The following is a 22275-nucleotide window of genomic DNA, read 5'->3' as shown; positions in this document are numbered from 1 at the left end:
ACCACTCACTTATGACTATTACCTCATTCCCATCGTCATGTGATAAAAATTCAGATGCCTGGCAATTGACTCATATTTACGACAGTTGCAGTGTCCCAAAGTCATGTGATCACCTGTTGCGACCTTCTGATAAGCAAAGTCAATGGGGAAGCCAGATTCACTTAACAGCCATGTTAAATGGTAGCAAGGTAGGTTGTAAAATGGGGCAAAGCTCACTTAATAAATCTTTTGCTTAGCAACAGAAATTTTAGGCTCAATTGTGATTGTAAATCAAGAACTACCTGGGTGTATACTTTTTCTTCAGAACTGATGTTTCCCATTATATGATACAAAAAAGCAGGAAGTCAGAAAGCAATGAAGTCCCAAACCTAGATTAAGTATAAAACATTTGCTTGTTTCAACGTCTTCCATTTCACTATATGTGGCATTACTCAGTGGCAGAAAAGTGGCACATTTAACCATCTGAAGGATGTGACAATGTACCACACACTCCTGTGAAAGCACATTAAGCTGGAAGAATACCCTGGACAATACCTGCTCATATCTTATCTGGCTCATTACAGCTTCATAAGGAGGTGGGGGATCAAGAGGGCAGAAAACTTCAATGCCTTTAATTCGGGCCCCATAAATGTGTGGTAATGGAATGATATCAGAAGCCAGCATCCTAAGAGAAAAAAGGTTGCATCAATTAAAGAACATCCATAACATTTTAATGGCATACGCTCCAAAAGTCAGGTTAATGGAATTCAACCTTTGGTAGAAAAACAGCAATATAGAGAATAGGATTTGTTTAAAAAGTATATTCACAAGGATTTAAACAAGGATTATTTTCTGTGGGGAAAAAAGAAGGGCCTAAAACGTTTTAAGCATGGAATCCAATTAAAGTATTAAATATCCAAATGTCAAATACTTGCCAGGCGTGGAAAAAACCTCATGTGCAGGTACAATTTAACTGATTTATTGCTAAAAGCAATAAATGCACAGGAATCTTCTTAACCAATGGTCAGTCCTTGCTTAGAATTAATTAGAATTAAGAGTCAATGGCAATCAAGGGAAGGGGTTGGACTTAATTCATTTACGTCTATATGGTGATTCTAAGCCAGGGATCGGCAACCTTAAACACTCAAAGAACCACAAAGATCCTAACTGGAAGCCTCCCATTCAATTCTGGAGCCAATCAAAAGTCTGATTCCCCCAACATAGTCTCCTAGCACAGCGTCCTTTTTCCTCTGCTGACCGGAAGTTGGTTCCTCCACCATAGAGTCTCCTCCTAACGGGGCATCTTTTTTCCTGTACCTGTCCTAACCAAAAGTCCTATCAATTGTGGAACCGACCAGCGACATGGAGCCACAGCAGAGAGATGAAAGAGCCACATGTGGGTTCAGAGCTGCAGGTTGTTGGTCCCTGTTCTCATTTTATCCCTCCCTCTGGCTCTGCCAGTCCTTCTCCTATGATACTCTCTGCAGGCCTGTTGTACTCATACAATCTGCAGAAGACAGATTGCAGACAGATGCCCTTGGTGACAGAGAGGCTGAGTATGGAGGTTCCTGGCCCAGAGATCAGGACTGTGGGCACTGTTCCATAGCAAGGGTCCTTCTGAATCTACAGTGTCCAATGATGTAAGTAGAGGCACAGAGAGAAATCAAGACAGGCAGGGAGCATTTATGCACAGAATTAGAATGGCTGTCTGTTTTCTGTAACAACTATAATTAAAGACAGGCTGACAGTAATGAACAATTAGCTTCCCCCTCCCCCCCAGCAGAGAGATGAAGACAATTGTAGCTATTACCCTCGTGCACATCATAAATCTTCTGAAGGGGGAAGAAAAAGGACGTATCCTTTAAAGGATTGTAAGCTCTGTTTGTGCATGCTCGGAATTAGTTAGAAAACCTTTGTGGTTGTTTATGGCTCGTCTACAAAGCTAGGATTCTTCGTTAGTCATTTCTCACTACTTGATGAGAGAGAAGTAGAGGTGCAATATATCTTTTACACAAATGTTGAATACCGTATTTTTTGGGGTATAAGATGCACTAGAGCAGTCTTTCCCAACCTTGGCAACTTGAATATATCTGGACTTCAACTCCCAGAATTCTTGGAGTTGAAGTACAAATATATTCAAGTTGCCAAGGTTGGAAAACACTGCACTAGAGGAGTGATTTTCAAACTTTTTTGAGCCCCGGAACATTTTTTAAATTTACAAAATCCTGGGGCACACCACCAACCAAAATGACACAAAATGACACTCTAACATTTGCCTCCAGTCCTGACCAGGATTAGAAATCGGGACCATGGGGAGGAATAGCAGCTTCAACTACTAACCACGGCCACACAATGAAAAGTGCGCAGCAGCCCGAGCGGGGACCTTCCTGGGTGTGGATGAGAGGCGGCCTGCTATTGGTTCATTGTTAGTGGTCGGGATGAATCCTAGAAGATGATTGGTCAGTGAGTGTTCCCTGTGCCTTCACTCTTCCTGTTGTAGATAGCTGGAGGGGAATGTTTATCTTTGAATGGAGACGGCTAGCGGTGGGCTGGATAAATGGCCTCTGTGCGCCGTATCCCGCACACAGGCCGTAGTTTGGGGACCCATGTTTAATTTCCCCACGGCACACCTGACCATGTCTCACGATACACTAGTGTGCCGCGGCACACTGGTTGAAAAACACTGCACTAGAGTATAAGACGCAGCTTAGTTTTGGGGGAGGAAAATAGGGAAAAGAATCTGCTTACCAGGTATTCATCTGGCTAGCGTCTTTAGCCAGCACATTATTTTATCCCCTGGTTAGGGCTTTAAAAAAACTTAATTCGGAGAGAGTAACAATGAAAGAGCTTGCAAGTCAGTAAGAGCTGGTGACATTATTAGTACCTGGAAAGAAACATTCGGAGCAAACAGAGCAACGGAAAAAACCCTGCAAAGACTTAGGGCTTGGAAAACATTATTCGCAGAGAGTAACAATGAGAGAGCTTGCAAGCTGGTAAGAGCTAGGAACATTGTTAGCACCTGGTTAGGGCTGGAAAGAAACTTATTTGGATCAAGTTAGAGCAATGAAAAAAACCTGGAAAGTCTTAGGGCTTGGAAAACATTCATTGCAGAGAGTAATAATAAAAAAAACTTGTAAGCTGGTAAGAGCTGGGAACATTGTTAGCACCTGGTTAGGGCTGGAAAGAAACTTATTTGGAGCAAGTAGAGAATGAAAAAAACCCTGCAAAGACTTAGAGCTTAGAAAATATTATTCGCAGAGAGAAATAATGAAAGAGCTTGCAAGGTAAGAGCTGGGAAGATTGTTAGCAGCTAATTAGGGCTGGGGGTGTGTGTGAAGCTGCATTCAGAGTATAAGACACACCCAAATTATCTGCCTCTTTTAGGGAGGAAAAAGGTGTATCTTATATTCCAAAAAATATGGTATATGATTTTCCAGAGACAACATAGACTGAATGCATGAGGGGATTCATCTAATATCTCTTATATAACTGTTCTTTGTGATCGGCTAATTGAAAATAAGACACCTTAGCCACCTCTACCATTGTTACAATCATTAGAATAAAATAGCATCATAGTAATCTACGCTTTATTTCCAAATAGGCATTCTGAAGGTCAACCTCTCAACCACTTTGCTCAACTGTCCTCTATACTCCTCAATTTGTATACTTCTGCTACTGATTCCTCAGATATATAGTGGATTAATGGTATTTGTGCTAATTAAGTTACATGGCTTTGGGCTTATAAAGCAAATCATATATGCCACAAGGTCCAAGACTGTTATTGGTTTAACTTCTGTGATGTCATAGGATTCCAAAAGACCTTGTCATCCCATATTGGGACTTTTTTCCCTTCGCTTTTTCCCTTTGGGTGGGGGCGTGGCCAGAGTATGAAGCATTCAATCCGCAAATCATGAATTTGACAGCTCTGGCTCAGAGTAAAAGAAGCATAGTTTTGTAGTATGAGATCCATAGGCAAATATGCAACTGTAATTGATGGTGGGTTCCTATAAGTGTGATGGGATATGCTGTTTCGGTGGTGGCCCACCGATTGTGCAATTGGTGTGCAACGACACCAGTGCCATCTTCGCCAGTCCGCCATGGGGTGCCATCTTTTTTTTCAAATTTTTGGTCTTTTTTTGCTTCTTGCGCATACGCAGAAGCAAAATCGTGTGAGGGATGCTCTTGTGTGTGAGATTTTGGTGATTTTTTGCAATGAAAATCGCACGCCCTGAGCATCCCCTTACAAGATTCCGGACATTTTTTGTTTCTGCACATGCATAGAAGCAAAACCTTGTGAAGGGATGCTTGTTTGTGTGAGATTTCAGTGATACTTTGCTTCCGTGCATTCACGGAGACAAAAAAAATCACCGATATGATGTGTGTGAGTGGTTTTTTGCTTCCTGCATATCCGCAGAGTCTGGTGGTTTTTTGCTTCCTGCACATGCACAGAAGCAAAATTGTGTGAGGGGATGCCTAGCAAGTGGGTGTGTAAAGCATGATGATGTGTACGCAGCGCACCAGTAGGCAGGTGACAGGAACCCGCACCTGAATTGCACTTATGGTAAAATTATGCAGTCTCAACTCTAATAAGATGCACACTTTGTGTTTCCTCTTTGTTCTGTGCATTGAAACTCTTAAGCAAATCAGAATTGCTTAATTGGTATTTTCATTACTATTATAACAATGAAATGGCAGGTAGGAGGGAAATGCTCAGCTTATAAAAAATAAAAATGTAGTATACAGCTTGCTTACTTCAATGTTTGAAAAGAACCAAACCTCTAATAATGTTCTTGAGGAAAATTGATTCTGCCTGTAATTTTAAAGATTTAAGATAGGGTTTGGTAACCTGCAACTTCAGGGTCTAATATATTCTCTTGCTATGTTATAGTTCAATTGCCAAAAAAATATATGCAAAAACAAAAAAAGAGAAACATTCCTTTTTGTGACATTTAGTTATTTGCTCAACTCAAAATAATCCTTGACAATCTATAATATTAAAAACAGATTAAAAACAGAAATTAACCAAAGGTAAAAGTGACACAAAAAACGGGTCAGCATACAAATCTAATTAATAATAATAATAATAATAATAATAATAATAATAATAACAACAACCCCTCAACCCCCTCTCCAATAACTGATAGAACTCTTCAGACCCTAAGCATCCATGTTATTCCAACTTCTGAGAGAAAAATCAGATTTTAAGATCAAGGTGTAGCTATGGAAATCGCAAAGGGAATTATGATAGAAAAGGCATATTTTCTGGGTCCCATCAGATGACATTTATTCATGGGATTTGGAGCAAGCTAACCATGTCAGAGCAGAAAGGATGGAATACCTCGTCAGAGATTCTTCAAGCAGCTAGGTGCTATCCCATGTAAAGTTTTAAAGATGGTAATCAGAGCCACAAATTGTAATTGAAAGTATATTGATAGGTGCAGCTCACCAATTTTTGACCACAGTCCATGCTGAAATCTATAAAGTGAGGTCCTTGGCTACAAAAATGTTATCCATTCCTGGTTTAACAGAATGTATTATAAATCCATTCAAGAAGCAATAAAAGAAGCTGAAATTCATGACATTCAAAGAAATGTTTTCTGACAAGCTATCTGGCCATGTACAGAAGTGAAACAGATGGCACTGAGGGACCTGAATCTGTAAACAGGAAGGTAGTGTCACAGAATTAGTTCAGAGTGACAGTGTGCTAGGAAACGTTATGTGGAGATCAACTGCCTATATAAGTGAGATGACAGTGGTGGGCAGTTGTTAAATGAAGCAATTTCACTTAACAACTGTCACTACTTGTAATCTTGAAGGGTAGGCTCCATTAGGATCTTAAATTGAGGATTACCTGTAAGAAGGCTTGATTAAATCAGTTGCCACATCTCAGAATATCAGGAGCAGGTTAATTTACCTCCGATTGCCTCGTGGGTTAGAAGAATAGAAGCTTTCAAAATATGATGGAGGTGGGGCTGGTGGCACAAAATCATCAGGATCAGAAGCATGGCCATCTTCTTCAACTTCCTCTGTATAAACTTGCAACACTTCCTAACAAGATAAAATTCTGTAAAAAAAACCTCTTATAGCAGCAACAGAAGAGCAACTTCTTATTTTATCTTTTTTTTTTTTTATGAAACTGTTTCCTGCGTTCACTTACTCTGCAGGATCTTCTAGCTGCAAATATCTGCAGGTAACGAAGGGCAGCAGCTACCAAACAAACAGTCGTTGTCAAGGCATTCAGAGCACAGAGAGCAAAGAGAACTTTCTGAAGAACAAAAAATTGAAAATAACTGCAATTGCGATTCACATATATTTAAAAGTACACACATTAATTCTTTTGATTTCCAAGCACAAAATTCAATTAACGTTTAAGCAGATGCCTTTTCACAACCTAAAACTATGCTATATGAAAATTTGACAAAAAATCCACTTGTATATCATACTAGCAACCTTGTAATTTCCTCATACTCCCTAGGATTCTATTCATGTAACCCATATTTACATAACCAGCATATTTTGTCTCTTCTTCTCCCTCCAGTCTAAATTTAAGTCTGACCACTCCAGTTATCTGATGAAGTAAGCTGCAGCTCATGAAAGCTTGTGTATTTGCTAGTACTGTCAGAAACCTGATTTTTCTGCCACCATAGCCTAACATGGGTCTCTTCCTACAATATTCTTCGCTGACTCCTTTCCTCTATGCAGTTTACACATTTTTTAAAAATCCAATTTACCAATAACTCAATCCACAAAGAGATTCAGATATATAAATTTATTATTAACTGTCAGTTTTAACTGTTAAGAAATTATGATTTGCAAGCATGTTTTAGCATCTCTGGTGGTTTTGTAAAGCTTATCAAATGTCTGCTTCTGATCGAGGCAAAGCAACAAGTTAACCCTTTGTTAGAGCTATGCTACCAGTTATATTTTTCACAGAGTTTGGCCTGGAATGCAAGTGTTTTCTTTTCACACAGATAAACAGCCCTGGAACCCATCACAGAGTGGGCCTTCTCCGGGTCCCGTCAACTAAGCAATGTCGGTTGGCGGGCCCCAGGGGAAGAGCCTTCTCTGCGGCAGCACCGGCCCTCTGGAACCAACTCCCCCCGGAGATTAGAACTGCCCCTACTCTTCCTGCCTTCCGTAAACTTCTTAAAACCCACCTTTGCCGTCAGGCATGGGGGAATTGAAACATCTCCCCCTGGGCACGTTTAATTTATATATGGTATGCTTGTGTGTGTGTCTGTTAGTATATGGTTTTTTGTTTTGTTTTGTTTTTTTTGTTTTAAAAATCTTTAACATTTTAAATTGTTTGATTACTTATGATTTGTTTCTACATGTTGTGAGCCGCCCCGAGTCTTCGGAGAGGGGCGGCATACAAATCCAAGTAATAAATAAATAAATAAATCTAGATGGAGATTTATCCCTAAGACAAGGATCGACAAACCCAGGCGCCTGGTCGCCAGTGGCGCCTAGAAAATGTTGTCTGGCGCCGAGACATGGCCAGGTGTGCCGCGAGGTGGCTCCTGCAAGTGGGAGCTCCAGGGCTGAGGCTTCAGCCCTGGAGCTCCCACTTGCAGAAGCCGCCCCCCGGCTATTGCCCGCCGCCGCCGCTACCCGCGCACCCCAAAATACCCCCCCTGCGTGCCCTTTTCCATGGGCGCGCAGTCCCCATTCCCCTGCCTGCCTGGGGGGGGGGGCGGGGAGGTGCCGGCAGTAGAAGGCGCAGCCCCCGCCCGCCCGATCCGCTCCCTCTCCTCCTCTTCCGCTGAAAGAAACGCGCGGAAGCTGCCTGCTTGAGCCTCGCGTTGCTCCACCCCGCTTCATCCTGCTTGTCATCCTCCGTTGCCAGGAAAGCCGGGTTTGTTTTCCGTGAAAGCAGCGCACCTTTTAACACGCTGCTTTCCTGCACCAGCGACGTTTGGCTGCCGGGGGGGGCGGGGAGGAGAAAATCCTCCCCCCCCCAGGAGCAGCAAAAGCCTAAGCGGTGGGGTGCGCCGTTTGCCTTCCGACTCAGTCGCAGAGGCTTTTGCTGCTTGTGGAGGGGGGGGGGGTTGGCGGTGCCGATGCCAAATGCTTTCCCTCCGCGGTGGGGGGTGCAGGGCAGGCGCAGTCAGCCCCAGGAGACAAAGATGGAATGAGAGAAAGGAAAGAGAGAGAAAGGGAGGGAGAGAAAGAAAAAGTGAGAGATAGAAAGGATAGAGAGAAAGGGAATGAGAGAAAGGAAAGAGAGAGAAAGAGAGGGGGAGAAGGAAAGAGTGAGAGATAGAAAGGATAGAGAGAAAGAGGGAATGGAAAGAGAGAGAAAGGGAGGGAGAGAAGGAAAGAGTGAGAGATAGAAAGGATAGAGAGAAAGAGGGAATGAGAGAAAGGAAAGAGAGAGAGAGAGAGAAAATAAGAGAGAGAGAGCAACAGAGAGAGAAAGAACAAGAGAGAGAAAGCATGAGAGAGAGAAAGAACAAGAGAGAGAGAGAAAATAAGAGAACAAGAGAGAGAAAAAGATAGCAAGAGAGAGAGAAAGCAAGACAGATAGGGAGAGGAAAGGAGAGTGAGAGAAATGAGAACAAAAAGGGGAGAAAAAAGGAGAAATGAGAAAATGATTGAGGCAGAGAATGAGAGGAGAGTGAAACAAAAGAGAGAGAGAGGTGATTCTTGAAGCATATGGTAAAAAGCACCCAAATAATAAGAAACCCCCCCCAGCCCACACCTGTTTTTGAAAAGGATAAAAGAGAAAAAAACCCCAGCCCTCAACTGGTTTTGGAAATGGTTGGAGTGTGTATACATACACACACATAAGGGGGGGAGAGAGACAGGGATGGAAAAAGAGAAGTGAGAGGGAGAAGGAATGAGGGAAAAAGGGAGGAAGAGAGAGAAATGAGAAACACGAGAGAGAAAAGGGGGAAAGACAGGAGAAGTACCCAGAAATGAGACAGTGGTATAAATTTCAGGAGGGATGATTGATGATTGACTGTATTTATAAGGGGATGTTACATGGGATTGTATATATGAGGGGGTTATTTATGTATGTATGTATGTATGTATGTATGTATGTATGTATGTATGTATGTATGTATGTATGTATTTATTTATTATTTATTTATTTATTAGATTTGTGTCATTTTGGTTGGTGGTGTGCCCCAGGATTTTGTAAATGTAAAAAATGTGCCGCGGCTCAAAAAAGGTTGAAAATCACTGGTATACAGTATATTTTTCCCGCCTTGTGTTTACGCCCAGAAATGGTACATCTTGGCTTCCGTAGCTCCGCCCATCAACCTCGGAGCGAGCTGCTTTCCCAGCGTCCCCTGCGCTTGCGTGCGTCTCTCCCTCCCCCCCTTGCCTCCATTCCGCCTCCTACTCGAACCCCTTCACTCCCCCCCACCGCACACAGACGCTCCGATCTTGGCCGCTCACCCGCCTTCGGAGAGAAGCGGAAGCCCCTCCCCTCCCGGCATGAGGTTTTGTTCATTCCTCCTCCGGCCGCGTGCGCGGTGACTTCCGACCAGTAACCCCTCCTCCCCCCTCCCCCCCTCACCCGCGTCCCCGGCCCGGTCTCCCTTTCCTTCTTCTCTGTTTCGGTTTCTGACTAACGGTCTCCCCTCGGATCCCGACGGGAGTACAGCAGAGCCGGCTCGGCGGAGCCAGGCCTGCGCCGGGGGGGAGGGGGTGAAAGCGATGTCAGGTGGAGACTCGGCAAAAAACCAAGTTTGCTTAAAAAAAATTCTGGCTCCTAAATTTTTTGGCTGGCTCCTAGATTCTGAACAACTTTGTCGACCCCTGCCCTAAGATATAGGAATTTTAAACCTTAGCCAACCACTGCACTGTGGATACAGAATTGGAACTCCATTCTATCTATTTGTGTGGAACTACGCTTATCCTTACGTCAAGGCGCATGGCAATAAGGAAGCCTGTTTCACTATATAAATGTCCTGAGTTTGGGGAATTACAGGAAGAACTAGAAATCGTAATACGGATCTGGAAGGTGAAACTTACAAGGGATGGCTAGAGATATTGGGCATGATCATCTTGAAGAAGAGAACTGTGGGGAGATATGACAGCTACTCTCAAGTAGTCCAGTGGTTGGCATGTAAAAGATGGGGCAGAGCTATTTGGAAATGTTGCAGAAATCAGCATAAGAAAAAGCAGGTTTAAATTACAAGAAAATGAAATGTGGTTGAACATTAGGGGGAAAAAATCCCAAAGCTAAGAACCATTCAACACTGGGACAGACCCCCTTGGGAATTGGTAAACTCTTGCTGAAGGTACTGAAAGAAAGGCTGAATAGCCGTATGCCAAGCATGCTACAATAGTGACTCCCTATCATCCATACCGCAGTTGTGATAAAGATCCAGATTTCTAATGGCTATTTGAGGAAAATAAATATTGCACTCAAGTGAAAACACAAACATCAATCCTGAGAGACAAAGTTATGCATTCCAATTTTACTTTACACTGTCAGATTTCCAGATGCAAGTATATGATTGAGTTTACATACAGTTGCATTTTGTAAAGTGTAAAAGGATGAGGGAGTAGATATTAATTCCAGAGCAAAAAGAGTAGAATGTTTTCTTTTAAAGAATATAATTTTTATGAAGAACGCTCTCACTTTACACACCTCTAACTTTCCCTTCTTCATGCAGAATGTGCACTCTGATAAAGTCAACAAGCCCTACATATAGTCCCTGACACAATCAAACATGGTAAAATAAGGTTATATGTTGTATTTTTTCCCCCTTAGTATTTCCTCCCACTGGTCCTGAATAAAAAGACATCAAAAAGTCTGGAGGTTCTGTACTGGAAAGAAATCAATTAATCATGTTTCTATTTATAGCAGTTTATTTACAACCATAACAGTCAGTATTAGTAACCTTACTTTGAGTAGGTGGTGAACTGAACTGCATGACTGGATTGCATACAATTCCAATGCATTTTCTTTCTCGGTGCATTTTGCTGACATAAATTCTTCACAGCAGAAACAAATTTTATTTTCCTCTACCTTTAATATTGAGAAGAGAAAGCATTTGAATTAGTAATTCAATTCAGTTCAATTTATTAGATTTGTATGTCGCCCCTCTACGAAGACTCAGGGCGGCATACCTAATAAAAGCAATGTTTTATTTAGAGCAACATCAAAATGTTATCAAAATTAAACCAAAAGATAATATATAATGCAAAACACAATTTACTGTCGTAAGACATATGCAACATTGTTAAGGAATTGCTATGTGGAACAATAAAATATATTATTGCTTTGTAATATATTCTCTGTAATATATTCTCTGTTCATTAACATAAATTAAAGAACTGTAATAGCTTTCTATTTAAAGCCTTAAATTTTCAAAAACCTATATAAGAATGTAGTATTTGATTTGAACAGAAAAAAAATGACAGATTCATACATTTGATATTAGGGTTACAGACATTATTACATTATGCCTCATTGTGGCCTAATGAAGAATAGTAATAATTAGTTATTTAAGTATGAAAAATTAAAAATATTGTTATTTGTTATACTCTGAATATATACTTTAAACATCAATATCTGCTCACCCGATCACACTTAGGGACACTGGACACAAATTGAGCACCTTGGCATCCAAGGATAAAGCCAGCCAAGTTCAAGAGAACACAAATAACAGAAAGCAAAACAAACAAGTTAACCTAGAACAAATAAAAATGGCACAGTGAATGACAACTGTACAAGATAAAATGAACTTAAATTCCATTTTCAATACATTTATAACTTAGGAAGGACCTTAATCTCAAATGATATAGAAACATTTGAATATTAAATGAAATAAAGATTAAACCCTTGATACTGTTGCGTTATTCAATGCGTTCAGTATTTGAATAATCTAAAATACTTTAGTGTCAAAGTATTATTATAATGGAATAAATACTCAATTGCAAATAATAACATTGAGGACATTCTTTCACACCCTATTAAGGACAATAAAATTTAAAGAATTTGTATTAGCATTTATTTATTTCTCTCTATCCAGAAATAAAATTTAGGTAAGTTAACAACAGTTTGTTTTGCTAAGAGACACAGTGCGGAAAACGCAGAGTGAATCGGAACAACTAACATAATACCCAGGTTTTTTTAAATTGAAACTATTAAAATTTGTGATTCCTAAAATGTAAGCGAGGAGTTTTTGATAAGAGTGTTTTCTATTGCTTTTTCTTCAGAATGTTTTCCAATTTCTAGATTAGATGTATAGCCCTGACATTCTTCAGTAATTCCAATTCCACGTATTTGCCATGCCCAGTACAATATTGTTTAGCTTCTAGACTAGGCCAGCAATCTGCTGAGATAGTTGGGAATTAAATTTAAGATCTATGGATCTTTTTTCTTGCCATGGAATCCAATCGTAGATTGAAGTGAGGTGATGTTATTCAAACTTTGAAATGATAAAGATCACTTCCTTTTAATGCAGGGAATGTGGAAATAAATGTTTAAGAACTGCAAACAAAGAAAACTCAAATTACAAATGAGAAGCAGTGGATGTAGGGTATATGTTCTATATTTTTATTACATCCAAGACTCCTTTGAAACTATATACAGTGATACCTTGTCTTACAAACTTAATTGGTTCTGGGACGAGGTTCTTAAGGTGAAAAGTTTGTAAGATGAAACAATGTTTCCCATAGGAATCAATGGAAAAGCAATTAATGCGTGCAAGCCCAAAATTCATCCCTTTTGCCAGCCATTTTTGTGCTGCTGGAATTCCCCTGAGGCTCCCCTCCATGGGAAACTCCACCTCCGGACTTCTGTGTTTTTGCGATGCTGCAGGGGAATCCCAGCATCGCAAAAACGAGCGCTTCGCTGGCAACGGAAGTCCAGAGGTGGGGTTTCCCAGCAAAGGGAGCCTCAGGGGAATCCCAGCAGCACAAAAACAAGTGCTTCGCTGGCAACGGAAGTCCAGAGGCAGGGCATCTCAGCAGCAGTGGTGGGTTTGTAAGGTGAAAATAGTTTGTAAGAAGAGGCAAAAAAATCTTAAACCCCGGGTTTGTATCTCGAAAAGTTTGTATGATGAGGCGTTTGTAAGACGAGGTATCACTGTACTGTATATATATTTGTATAATATGTAACCATATATACTCTTTCAAAAATGGTAGAGATAATTTATCGTTGTATATTTTGAATATTTATATCTGTTATTACTTTATTGCTTATATTTATTCAACTTGTATTTTTAAAAACCTTTCTACATATTATGGTTAAAAATATGTTTAAAGCAAAGTATATACAGTAATTACATAAATATATACCATACATAAGAGAGTACTGCATTATAGTAAAAGAATAACTTAAAGAAATATACTAGTAATCAATATTATAATAATATAATATTTCTTGAAGTGCTGAAATTCTTAATAAATCTTTTTAACTGTTTATGGTTATGGAAATTATAAAACTGAAAATTACAGCAGTAGAACCTGACAAGTTTCCAATGGAGAAAGCTTTTTTATATTTAGCACATCAGTAGCAAAATTATTTATTTATTCATAATTGCTTACTGTCTATCTCATTAAGACAAGTTGATATCTCAGCGAGTATTTTAATAATTTATTATTTAATTGTTGTTTTTAAAATTGTATGATACTCTTCAAATTCAAATTTCCTACTGAGATATATTCGTTTTATGGCAGTACAACAATTAGATTTTACTGCTTTACAACCTGATCCTACTTCTGATAAATATTTCAAGTATCAGCTAGGCTTTATATGCAAAAAAGTAAGGTAACAAACATAATTTCTTTATGCCAAGTGCCTATTGGAGAGGACTAGATATTTTCTAAAAATATCATAGAATCTTCTACAGCATAACTGTAGTAAGCCTGCAGCCCTAAATTCCATTTTAACATTATAGCTAAGTATGGATGAATACAAGATAATTATTCTTTTCCCATTTTATCTAGTTTATGCTTTATCTTATAAAGAAAAGGGAATTCTTAAACTCTTTCTCCCAACCCTGGGAGGAAATACCATAAGTATATCATTTCATTGTTTGTAGTTCTGTGCGAAAAAGTCAAATAGTAAAATATGATATCCTAGACCTAGAGGATATTGCAAGAATATACTATTCTGATAAATTCATTGTTTTGCTACAAAAATATAACACTGCCAATTTGCTAAAATGAGCAGCACTATACAAGTATAAAAATAATATACAGTATATACATCCAAAAGAAAAATACTTTCTGAAAAAAGACAAAAATTATCCTGATGCCATCACGCAAACTAGAACTAATCTGATTAGAATAGGTAAAAGCCTATGTTAGGGATTGCCTTCTGGTGATACAGACGGCAAAACATTAATATTTCTCCATACTTATTGCATCCACTGATAGTAATTCAGCAGCTCTGTTTAAGGTAACCCAATTATATTTTGATTCTGGGCCAATCAAGTAAGGCTAATTAAGGTTCTGCTCCAGTGGGAGGAATTGTCTCCAACTGAATCCCAGCAACACCAAGTGACACGGGCTGTTTGAATTTGTGGAATATCTGGGGATATTCCATTTCTAACTTTCATTGAGGGGACACTTCCCCCTTCTAAACTGGTATGCAATTGGGGGGGGAGTGGATTTGAGGTTGTGTTTTGTTGGACTTGCATTTTCTGCTTGAATAAGTGTCACCTGGGGCCAAGAAGTCAAGTTATAACTTTTCCTAATTTGGGAGGGCGTTCAAACAGCAATTCATGCTCTAGTAAGCTTGTGGCATTATTTCTGTCTAGATGTGGCTATATTTGATAACTACCCCTTTAAATAGTCCAAGCATAGAGAAGTACCAGCTCTGCTTAATGAGCTGCACTTGCTTCAGTTTGCTTCAGAGTGCAATTCAAGGCAGTGGTTGTTATATATAATGCCTTACAAGCCTGGTTACTTGAGGGATTGCCTGTCTCCCATAGCATCTGCTTGGCTAATTTGGTCCTGAGGGTTGGCACACTTGAAGTTCTTTTGATTAGACAATGTCAACTTTCAGGATCCTGACAGCATGCCTCCTCTATAGCAACGCCTACCATCTGGGACAAAGTTTGGACTCACTCTATTGTTGTTTAGAAAATCTGTTTCTTCACCCAAGCTTTCAGCAAAGGAGGGTGACCCGTCACCTCTTTGCTTTGTGCTTGCCATCTTTAATCGTTATTTTTAATCTTCAGTTGATTTTATTATAATTTATTTGATTGTGAGCCATTGAGAGATGGGCAGTATACAAATTTAATAAATCATCATCAATCACTATCTTACAGAATGCAGACAACATTATACTGAGAAACTCTTCATAATTATGTAGATGCAATACTAGAGGCAATGGAAATTGAGTATGTAAGAAATATCAAGGACTTAATTAGATTTGTTAATTGTTCCACTGTAGCAAAAAAAAAAGCTGTTGACTTCAAGGCTTAAATACAGGATATACTAACTTAGAAATTTAAATTTAAACTTTCTCAGAATCACTTCTTCAAATCTGGAGTAAACGACATATGTGTGGAAATATAATTATAGTTTCATTAAAAATTAGAAAATGTTGCCCTAAGAGGCATCTACATTTACATGAGGAAAGAAAGATTCATTTTTTATAGTGACGCTATTCTCTTAAAAATGTGATATTCTCTGCTTATAACAGCTGAATCAGAATCATATTAACTAACACATACCAAAAGTATCATGGGTCTCTTCCATATTGTTAATCCTATAATCCCTGATAAAATGACCTGCAACAATAAAACAAACCGTTATGAAGGACTGAGAGAATATTACTCATGACTTTGCATGATAAAAATCAGCAAAATCCCATTCTTCCAGCAGGTGTTAAATACTTTTCACAATGTAGACTTAAAATGACAAACAGGCTTACAAATTTTAATATATTGGAAAAAGATCTATTCAACTGTGGTATCCAAGTTTTGAAGTAGTACAAGAGGTCTTAATTGGACAGTAAAATAACCTTTAGAACGTTATTAGGGCTTTTGAAAGTATCTCTTTTCTTCATATAAAGTGCTTAAAAACCACTGAAATGAGACTGGTAAGAAGTAACTAAATCCACATGTTTTAAGAAGATAACTGTACTAAGATAATACTATATAAGATGTAATGTTAAATCTATTAAGACATTTATACGTTTCATTTTAGAATCTTAATAACGAGGGGGAAAAGGAACTTAAAATGAGGATTAGGAAAAAAAAACCTTAGCTTGCAGTTAGCTTTAATAGGAAATTAAACATCATATCTATCTGCCCAGATGTCCTATGTTTATCTGTGAGAAACACACAGCCAAGGGACCTTTCAATCTTGACATGAAGATTTATTGCAGATCCCTTCTTTACTTTCCAAGGGGAAGGGATGAGCATCATAACTTTGAGTCCAAGGTTATAGCAGTACGGTGGTAGGTCTGTTGTAACTTTGGTTTGCTAAGCAATGGTGGTAAGTCAAGGACTTCCTGTAAAGGGTTTTCTAGTAGAAATCAAAGGCCATTCAGCAGTTTTGAACCTATGGACTACATATTCTGGGAAATGCTGGAGTTACAGCAAGTAATCTATGATCTGTTCTCCAAGAACAGATGCTGACTGAAAATATCTTGCTACCTGGGGTGAGTTGGAGAGAAATACTATGCTGGCCAAAAGCAGAAATTAGAAAGAATGACACCAGCTAATTTGAGTTGCTTCCTGTATATTTTCATTTGGTCAATACTGATACTGTATTTCTTTCTTTCCCAGTATTAGCAATTAGAAATCTTTTTTTGCTACTGCCCCACCCCCTGCTGACATCTCACAGCCTGTACCTACAGGGTCACACCAATAGCTTCTATCTAGAGGCAGGACCCAGAGACCAAGAAAAAATGTTGTGGTTCAGTTGACCAGTGTTTTTAATGCAACTCTTAAAGCGGCAGCATCTTTTTTCAGTTTCATCAGGAAACCTGGAAAAAAAATCACACTGTGCTGCTACAAAGACTCTTCTGAATTATTTTCAAACCATGCTAAACCAACTATCTGACCCTACATCCCCTCTACCTGTTATGAAGCTTTTTTCACCATAAAGGTGGTCCTCGACGTATGACCACAATTGAGTCAAAAATTTCCACTGATAAGCAAGACAGTTATTTAAACAGTTTTTCCCATTTTACAACCTTTCTTACTAAAGTTGTTAAGTGAATCACTGCAGTTGTTAAGGTAGTAACAGTTAAATGAATCTGGCTGCCCCTTAGACTTTGTTTGCCTGAAGGTTACAAAAGGTGATCACATTACCCCAGCACATTGCAGCCATCATAAATATATGCCAGTTGCCAAGTTTCTAAATTTTGATACTTATGACCATAGGAATGTTGCAATGGTTACAAGTCAGTATTTTTCAGTGCCGCTGTAACTTTAAACAGTCATTAAACAAAGGTTTGCAAGTTGACAACTGCCTGTATGATATTACATGGCTCAGGGCCAGGTTATCTTCGAGGCCACCTCATAGTTCCCAGCCACTGTAAGATCCCATAGAGTTGTTGTTCTCCAGGTCCTGTCAGCTAAACCATATCAACTGGTGGGCCCGCAGGGAAGGATTTTAAACAACGTTTAACATTTGATTCAAATATTTGCATATTTTTATACCTTTTTAAACTAGAAAATCAATCAGTAGTGTTGGGCGAACCGAACCTGCAAATTTTGGGCTCCTACCGAACTTTGCGCAGGTCAGTATACCAAACCCGAATTTTTGCAAAAGTTCGGGTTCGGGAGAGCGCCAGGAAGCCCCGCCGCCCAGCTGTCATGTTCCGAAACAGCCGGGGAGCTGTCAGCCAGTCGGGAGGCGAAAAAGGAGGTGGGGAATCCCAAGGAGATTCCAGGGGCGGAGCTTTGATGTCACTGAGACGTCCTTCCTGGCCGGCTGAAACAAGGACTCCAGGAAGGACTTCTCAGTGACGTCAAAGCTCCGCCCCTGGATTCCCTTGTGGGATTCCCCACCTCCTTTTGTGCCTCCCAACCAGCCGACAGCTCCCTGGCTGTTCTGGGAAGCACCGCCGCCCAGCTGTCACCTTCAGAAACAGCCAGGGCGCTTCTCGGCGGTCTCCTGAACACTGAACCTGGACGTTCGGCAAAAGTTCAGGTTCGGATTCAGGTTCAGGAGAGTGCCAGGAAGCGCCCTGACTGTTCCGGAAGGTGACAGCTGGGCGGCGGCACTTCCTGGCGCTTCCCAGAGTACCAAACCTGTACGTTCAGCAAAGGTTTGGGTTTGGGTGTCGATCCCGAACTTTTTTTAAAATTCGGGTGCCGAACCCGAACTTTGTTGGGTTTGCCCAACACTATCAATGAGTCTATATCTGGAAATATATTTACCATTAAGCTGTTGTGAACAGAGTAAGGTGTCCCTCTCTGAGTCCTCAGAGAGAGGCAGCATATAAATCCAATTAATAATAAATAAATTCAAGTTATGAAAAATATTTAAAAGTTTAATTTTACATTACTTTCAAATCTAAGTATTTAAATGGACAGATGCTAATGTAAATATGGCAATTATTTGCCTTGTCAAGAAAAGATGTTTAAAATTTTAAAAAATGTCATTTTCCACAAATACAAAGATTGCATCATTTGGGCAATTCACGAGCAGCTATTAAGATAGTTTGTTGTGAATATTAAGAATGACCGATCTCAATTGACAGTTAACATCACAAATGAGACATAACAGTATTTACAAAGGGTCTGACTTGCCAGTACAGATTCAGCAAAAACATCTGCTTCACAAAGTGATATCAACAAAAATAAATGCAAAGCAAGAAAAGTGAGAGAAAATAAAGAATCTGCACAGCAAATTATAATATTCTGATTACTCTCCTCTCTCCAGTTATGTCTATAGAAACAGATTCCTATTTACTGCAACTCCTTAAGAATACAAATATATAAAGTTGTTGCTTGTTAATTCCATAAAACTGGAATTTAAAATTATATTGCTCATTATGCATTTAGAAGGAAGAGTTCTAGCCTATGATCATATCAATACTGCCTAATCATCGTGTACTTTCAAGACACAATGACACAGATCATTTTTATTGCCCACAAATATTAATAGTTTATTGACTCCAAATCTTTGACATAACTCATCTTTAAATTAAAATTAGAATTGGATTTCTCCAATGCCTGTGTACTGCCTGCAAAGCATTTGTGGTTGGAAGTCTTTTCACAAGAAAATTTATCACCAATTATATCAGGGAAAAGGGACATATTCAAACTACCTAGGAATCTCATAAAGCTACAAATATTAATATTATACCAATGTAGAAATTTAATTTTGAAAATTTAGGAGACATGGTTACTTCTGCACATATTATTCCAAATGTCACTTAACAGATTTTGGTTCCTCTCTCAGTGGTTGGGACAGTATCTGCAATTCAGAAAGTCTGTAATCTTTTGAGAGAGATTTGGATGCAGCACTGAGGCAAAAGAGTATAATCCATGAATGAAAGCAAAATCCATAGCAAGTGAGATTTGCTTTTATGAATGCATTCAGCTGACTTTGCAAATACATATTAAGCAGGAAGCCTTTTATTAAATAAGACAATACCTCACCACATTATAGGAGAATGAAAATAGTTGCAACATATCTATATTAAGCAATTATGCTAAAACAGCAATTTCACAAGGCGTGGCAAATAATAAACCAGAATTAACTAGAATCTTGTTCGCTATTATAGTTGGCTCTATCCTTTCACATCAACCAAGCTTTTCAAAAGTGCGGGGACAACACCATAACAGAACCTAAGGATATTAAATGTTTTTTATTTACATTATTAATATAAAACATTCAGATGTAAAGATATTCACTACTGTAGTTGGCTCTACCCTTTCACATCAAACAAGCTTTTCAAAAGTGCAGGGACGACACCGTAACAGAACCTAAGGATATTAAATGTTTCTTTATTTACATTATTAATATAAAACATTCAGATGTAAAGATGTTCACTGCTAGAGTTGGTTCTATCCTTTCACATCAACTAGGCTTTTCAAAAGTGCAGGGACAACATCAGAACAGAACCTAAGGGTATTAAATGGTTTTTATTTGCATCATTAATATAAAATATTCGATATAAAGAAAGGAAATGTTCCGTTACAATTCCTATTTTTTCCCCAGTGATTTCATTAACATACTAAGTAAACTCTTGTAAGCCTTCTAAATATAATGCCATCATCAAATAAACGCCACGAGTTAAAAACTTTAATTGGGGCTACAAGATTTGGGCGATCAGAAATCCAACACCACAACCCAGCTGGATGACAGCAAAGGGATTCCGAAAACAACCCTCGCCCTAATTTTTTTTATAGCCCATATATGGCAGTCCCGACCTCAACGGCTATAAACAACGCCGTTTCCAGTTTCCCATTCCCTCAAAATCCAGTTTTCAGCCAATTCGTTTAAAATTACGATCCCTCTTCCCGGGAAACCAGAACTCCCGTTCTGTAAAGCGTCCAACCTCGCAGGGTTGTGTGTGAGCATCGATCCACATGGGACGCTGCCAAGCCTAACATCTGAGAAAGAACGGAAAAGGAGAGCCAAGCAGGTGGCCCAAGATAAGGAGTTAGGCTGCAAAACAACCGCCCAAGCGAGAAAAGGGCCCGGCTGAGGGGCCACTTACCGAGGAGCCGGCCCAGAAGGGACATGAGTTCTTCACCTGAGGAGACTTGCTGAGGGAGAGCGCTCCAAAACTTAGGGCCACCATGCTGCACCCCAAAACCAACTGCAGAAGCCCCAGGGACAGCAGCGGTCTGGCCGGGAGCGGGCTCTGGCCGGCGGCGGACGAGGCCCCGTTCAGACGCGAAGCCATGGGGGACAGGGAGGCTGGCCGGGGCTGCCGGAAACCGGAGCTGGACCAGCGGAGTCGACGAGGCGGCGGCAGGGGCGGCGGATTTGAGGCGGCGGTGGCCGCCGCCAAAGCAGCCCCCGCCGAGCAAGGTCTCACCACCTCAGAGACGGCCGAGAGCCGCGCCACGGGACAGCAGGAGCCCGGCAGCACCACCGGCAGAGACATGGAGCGGGGAGGAGAGTCGGCCAAACTCAAGAGCGGGTTCCCCGGGTGGCCTCCTCCGGCTGAGGCGGCTGGCCAAGCCCAGGTCCCGTCTCAACCGGAGCCCGCCGGCAGTTCACCCCGCTGCTCGCGCGCGAGGAAAGCAGGCGGCTGGTGGGCGCCCGCTTTTCGGCTCGCGCTCCCTAGGCCTCGGCCGGCAGTCCTAGGTGCTTCCCCCCCACACTTCCCCGCCCACGCTTTGCGCGGATTCTCCGACCTCCCGCTGCTGGACCCAGCGCCGTCTTGCTCGGGCGGGAGGAGGAACCCAGCTTTGCCCGACCCTCCCTTTCCGCCCGGAGGCTCCGAAGCCCTTACAGCTTATTTAATTCCCTTTGGGGGGGGGAGACGACTCCCCCCCACTCCCGCCCTCCACGGCCTGCAGCCGTTCTGAATCTGCTCCTCTGGCAAAAGTAACGGCCGCTGAGAAGCCCTCCCTCCCGCAACTGCTCCCGACTCGCTGCCAAACTTTTGAACTCATCCTGGCTGGTTTAACTCCCCGGCCGCACTGAGGCTGCCGCTGGGCTGGTCCCACCCACTGAAATGCGCGGCCCACAAAACTTCTCCCGTGGCTCCCAGCGAAAAAGTCAAACTTCCTCCTTGATAAAGGACCCCACTTCTGGGTTGCAGTGGGGGTCCCCGATGCCTGCTCGGCTTCTTTAGCCAAGGCGAGGCCAGCGGTTGTCAGCCTTGCCCCCCTATTGGAAAGTCAGGCGGACCGAATTCTCCTCACCAGTTGAGCCCCGACTCTTCGGCCTCCCATTTATAGATTTTGCCTCATATGTTTATAGATTTTGCTGCCAAAATTAATCGAATTAAACCGGACTCGCCTTCACCTACTGCCACCTTCTCTTGGCAATTTTTTTTTTTTAGTAAATGATGCGTTTACGTAAAAAACCCCACCACTTTATTACAACGAGTCATCTTAGCTGCGGTTCAAATGAACCTGCTTGCAACAAGTGCAGGGCCGCTTCTCCTGTTTTAAGCTGCATACGTTTTAACACTGACTTGCTTTTTCAGACTCTCACATACCTTCCCTTTGAAACTTTATTTTATTAATCATACTTATAGGGTATCCCTCTGAAACTTTATTTCTCAAGCTATCCCTTTGAAACTTTATTAATCATACAGATTCTGAGCCGAAGGACTTTAAAATGTCTCTAAATTTCTAAAACTTTCCAGTGGTGGTGGGTCATTTTTGTATAGTTTCTTAAAAAACAGCCTAATTTGTTCATTCAGACCCCACAACTCAGGCTCTTCAAAAAAAA

General features: G+C 40.7%; 1 protein-coding gene across 1 annotated transcript in view; it reads right to left on the bottom strand.

Moving 5' to 3' along the window:
• Positions 1-21517, bottom strand: part of ENTREP1 (endosomal transmembrane epsin interactor 1) — a 38007-nt gene extending 16490 nt beyond the window's left edge. Inside the window, exons 1-7 of the mRNA XM_070742640.1 lie at positions 20582-21517; positions 15630-15686; positions 11521-11631; positions 10844-10966; positions 6137-6244; positions 5894-6027; positions 535-664 (exon numbers count right to left, since the gene is read on the bottom strand). Of these exons, the coding sequence (XP_070598741.1) occupies positions 535-664; positions 5894-6027; positions 6137-6244; positions 10844-10966; positions 11521-11631; positions 15630-15686; positions 20582-20974 (1056 nt within the window). The 5' untranslated portion in view covers positions 20975-21517. The remainder of the gene's footprint in view (positions 1-534; positions 665-5893; positions 6028-6136; positions 6245-10843; positions 10967-11520; positions 11632-15629; positions 15687-20581) is intronic.
• Positions 21518-22275: the final 758 nt, after the last annotated feature.

Source organism: Erythrolamprus reginae, chromosome 2, assembly GCF_031021105.1.
Source record: "Erythrolamprus reginae isolate rEryReg1 chromosome 2, rEryReg1.hap1, whole genome shotgun sequence".
Taxonomy (NCBI): Eukaryota; Metazoa; Chordata; class Lepidosauria; order Squamata; family Dipsadidae; genus Erythrolamprus; species Erythrolamprus reginae.
The sequence above is the reverse complement of the archived record's forward strand: the minus strand, read 5'-3'. Positions and strand labels throughout refer to the sequence as shown.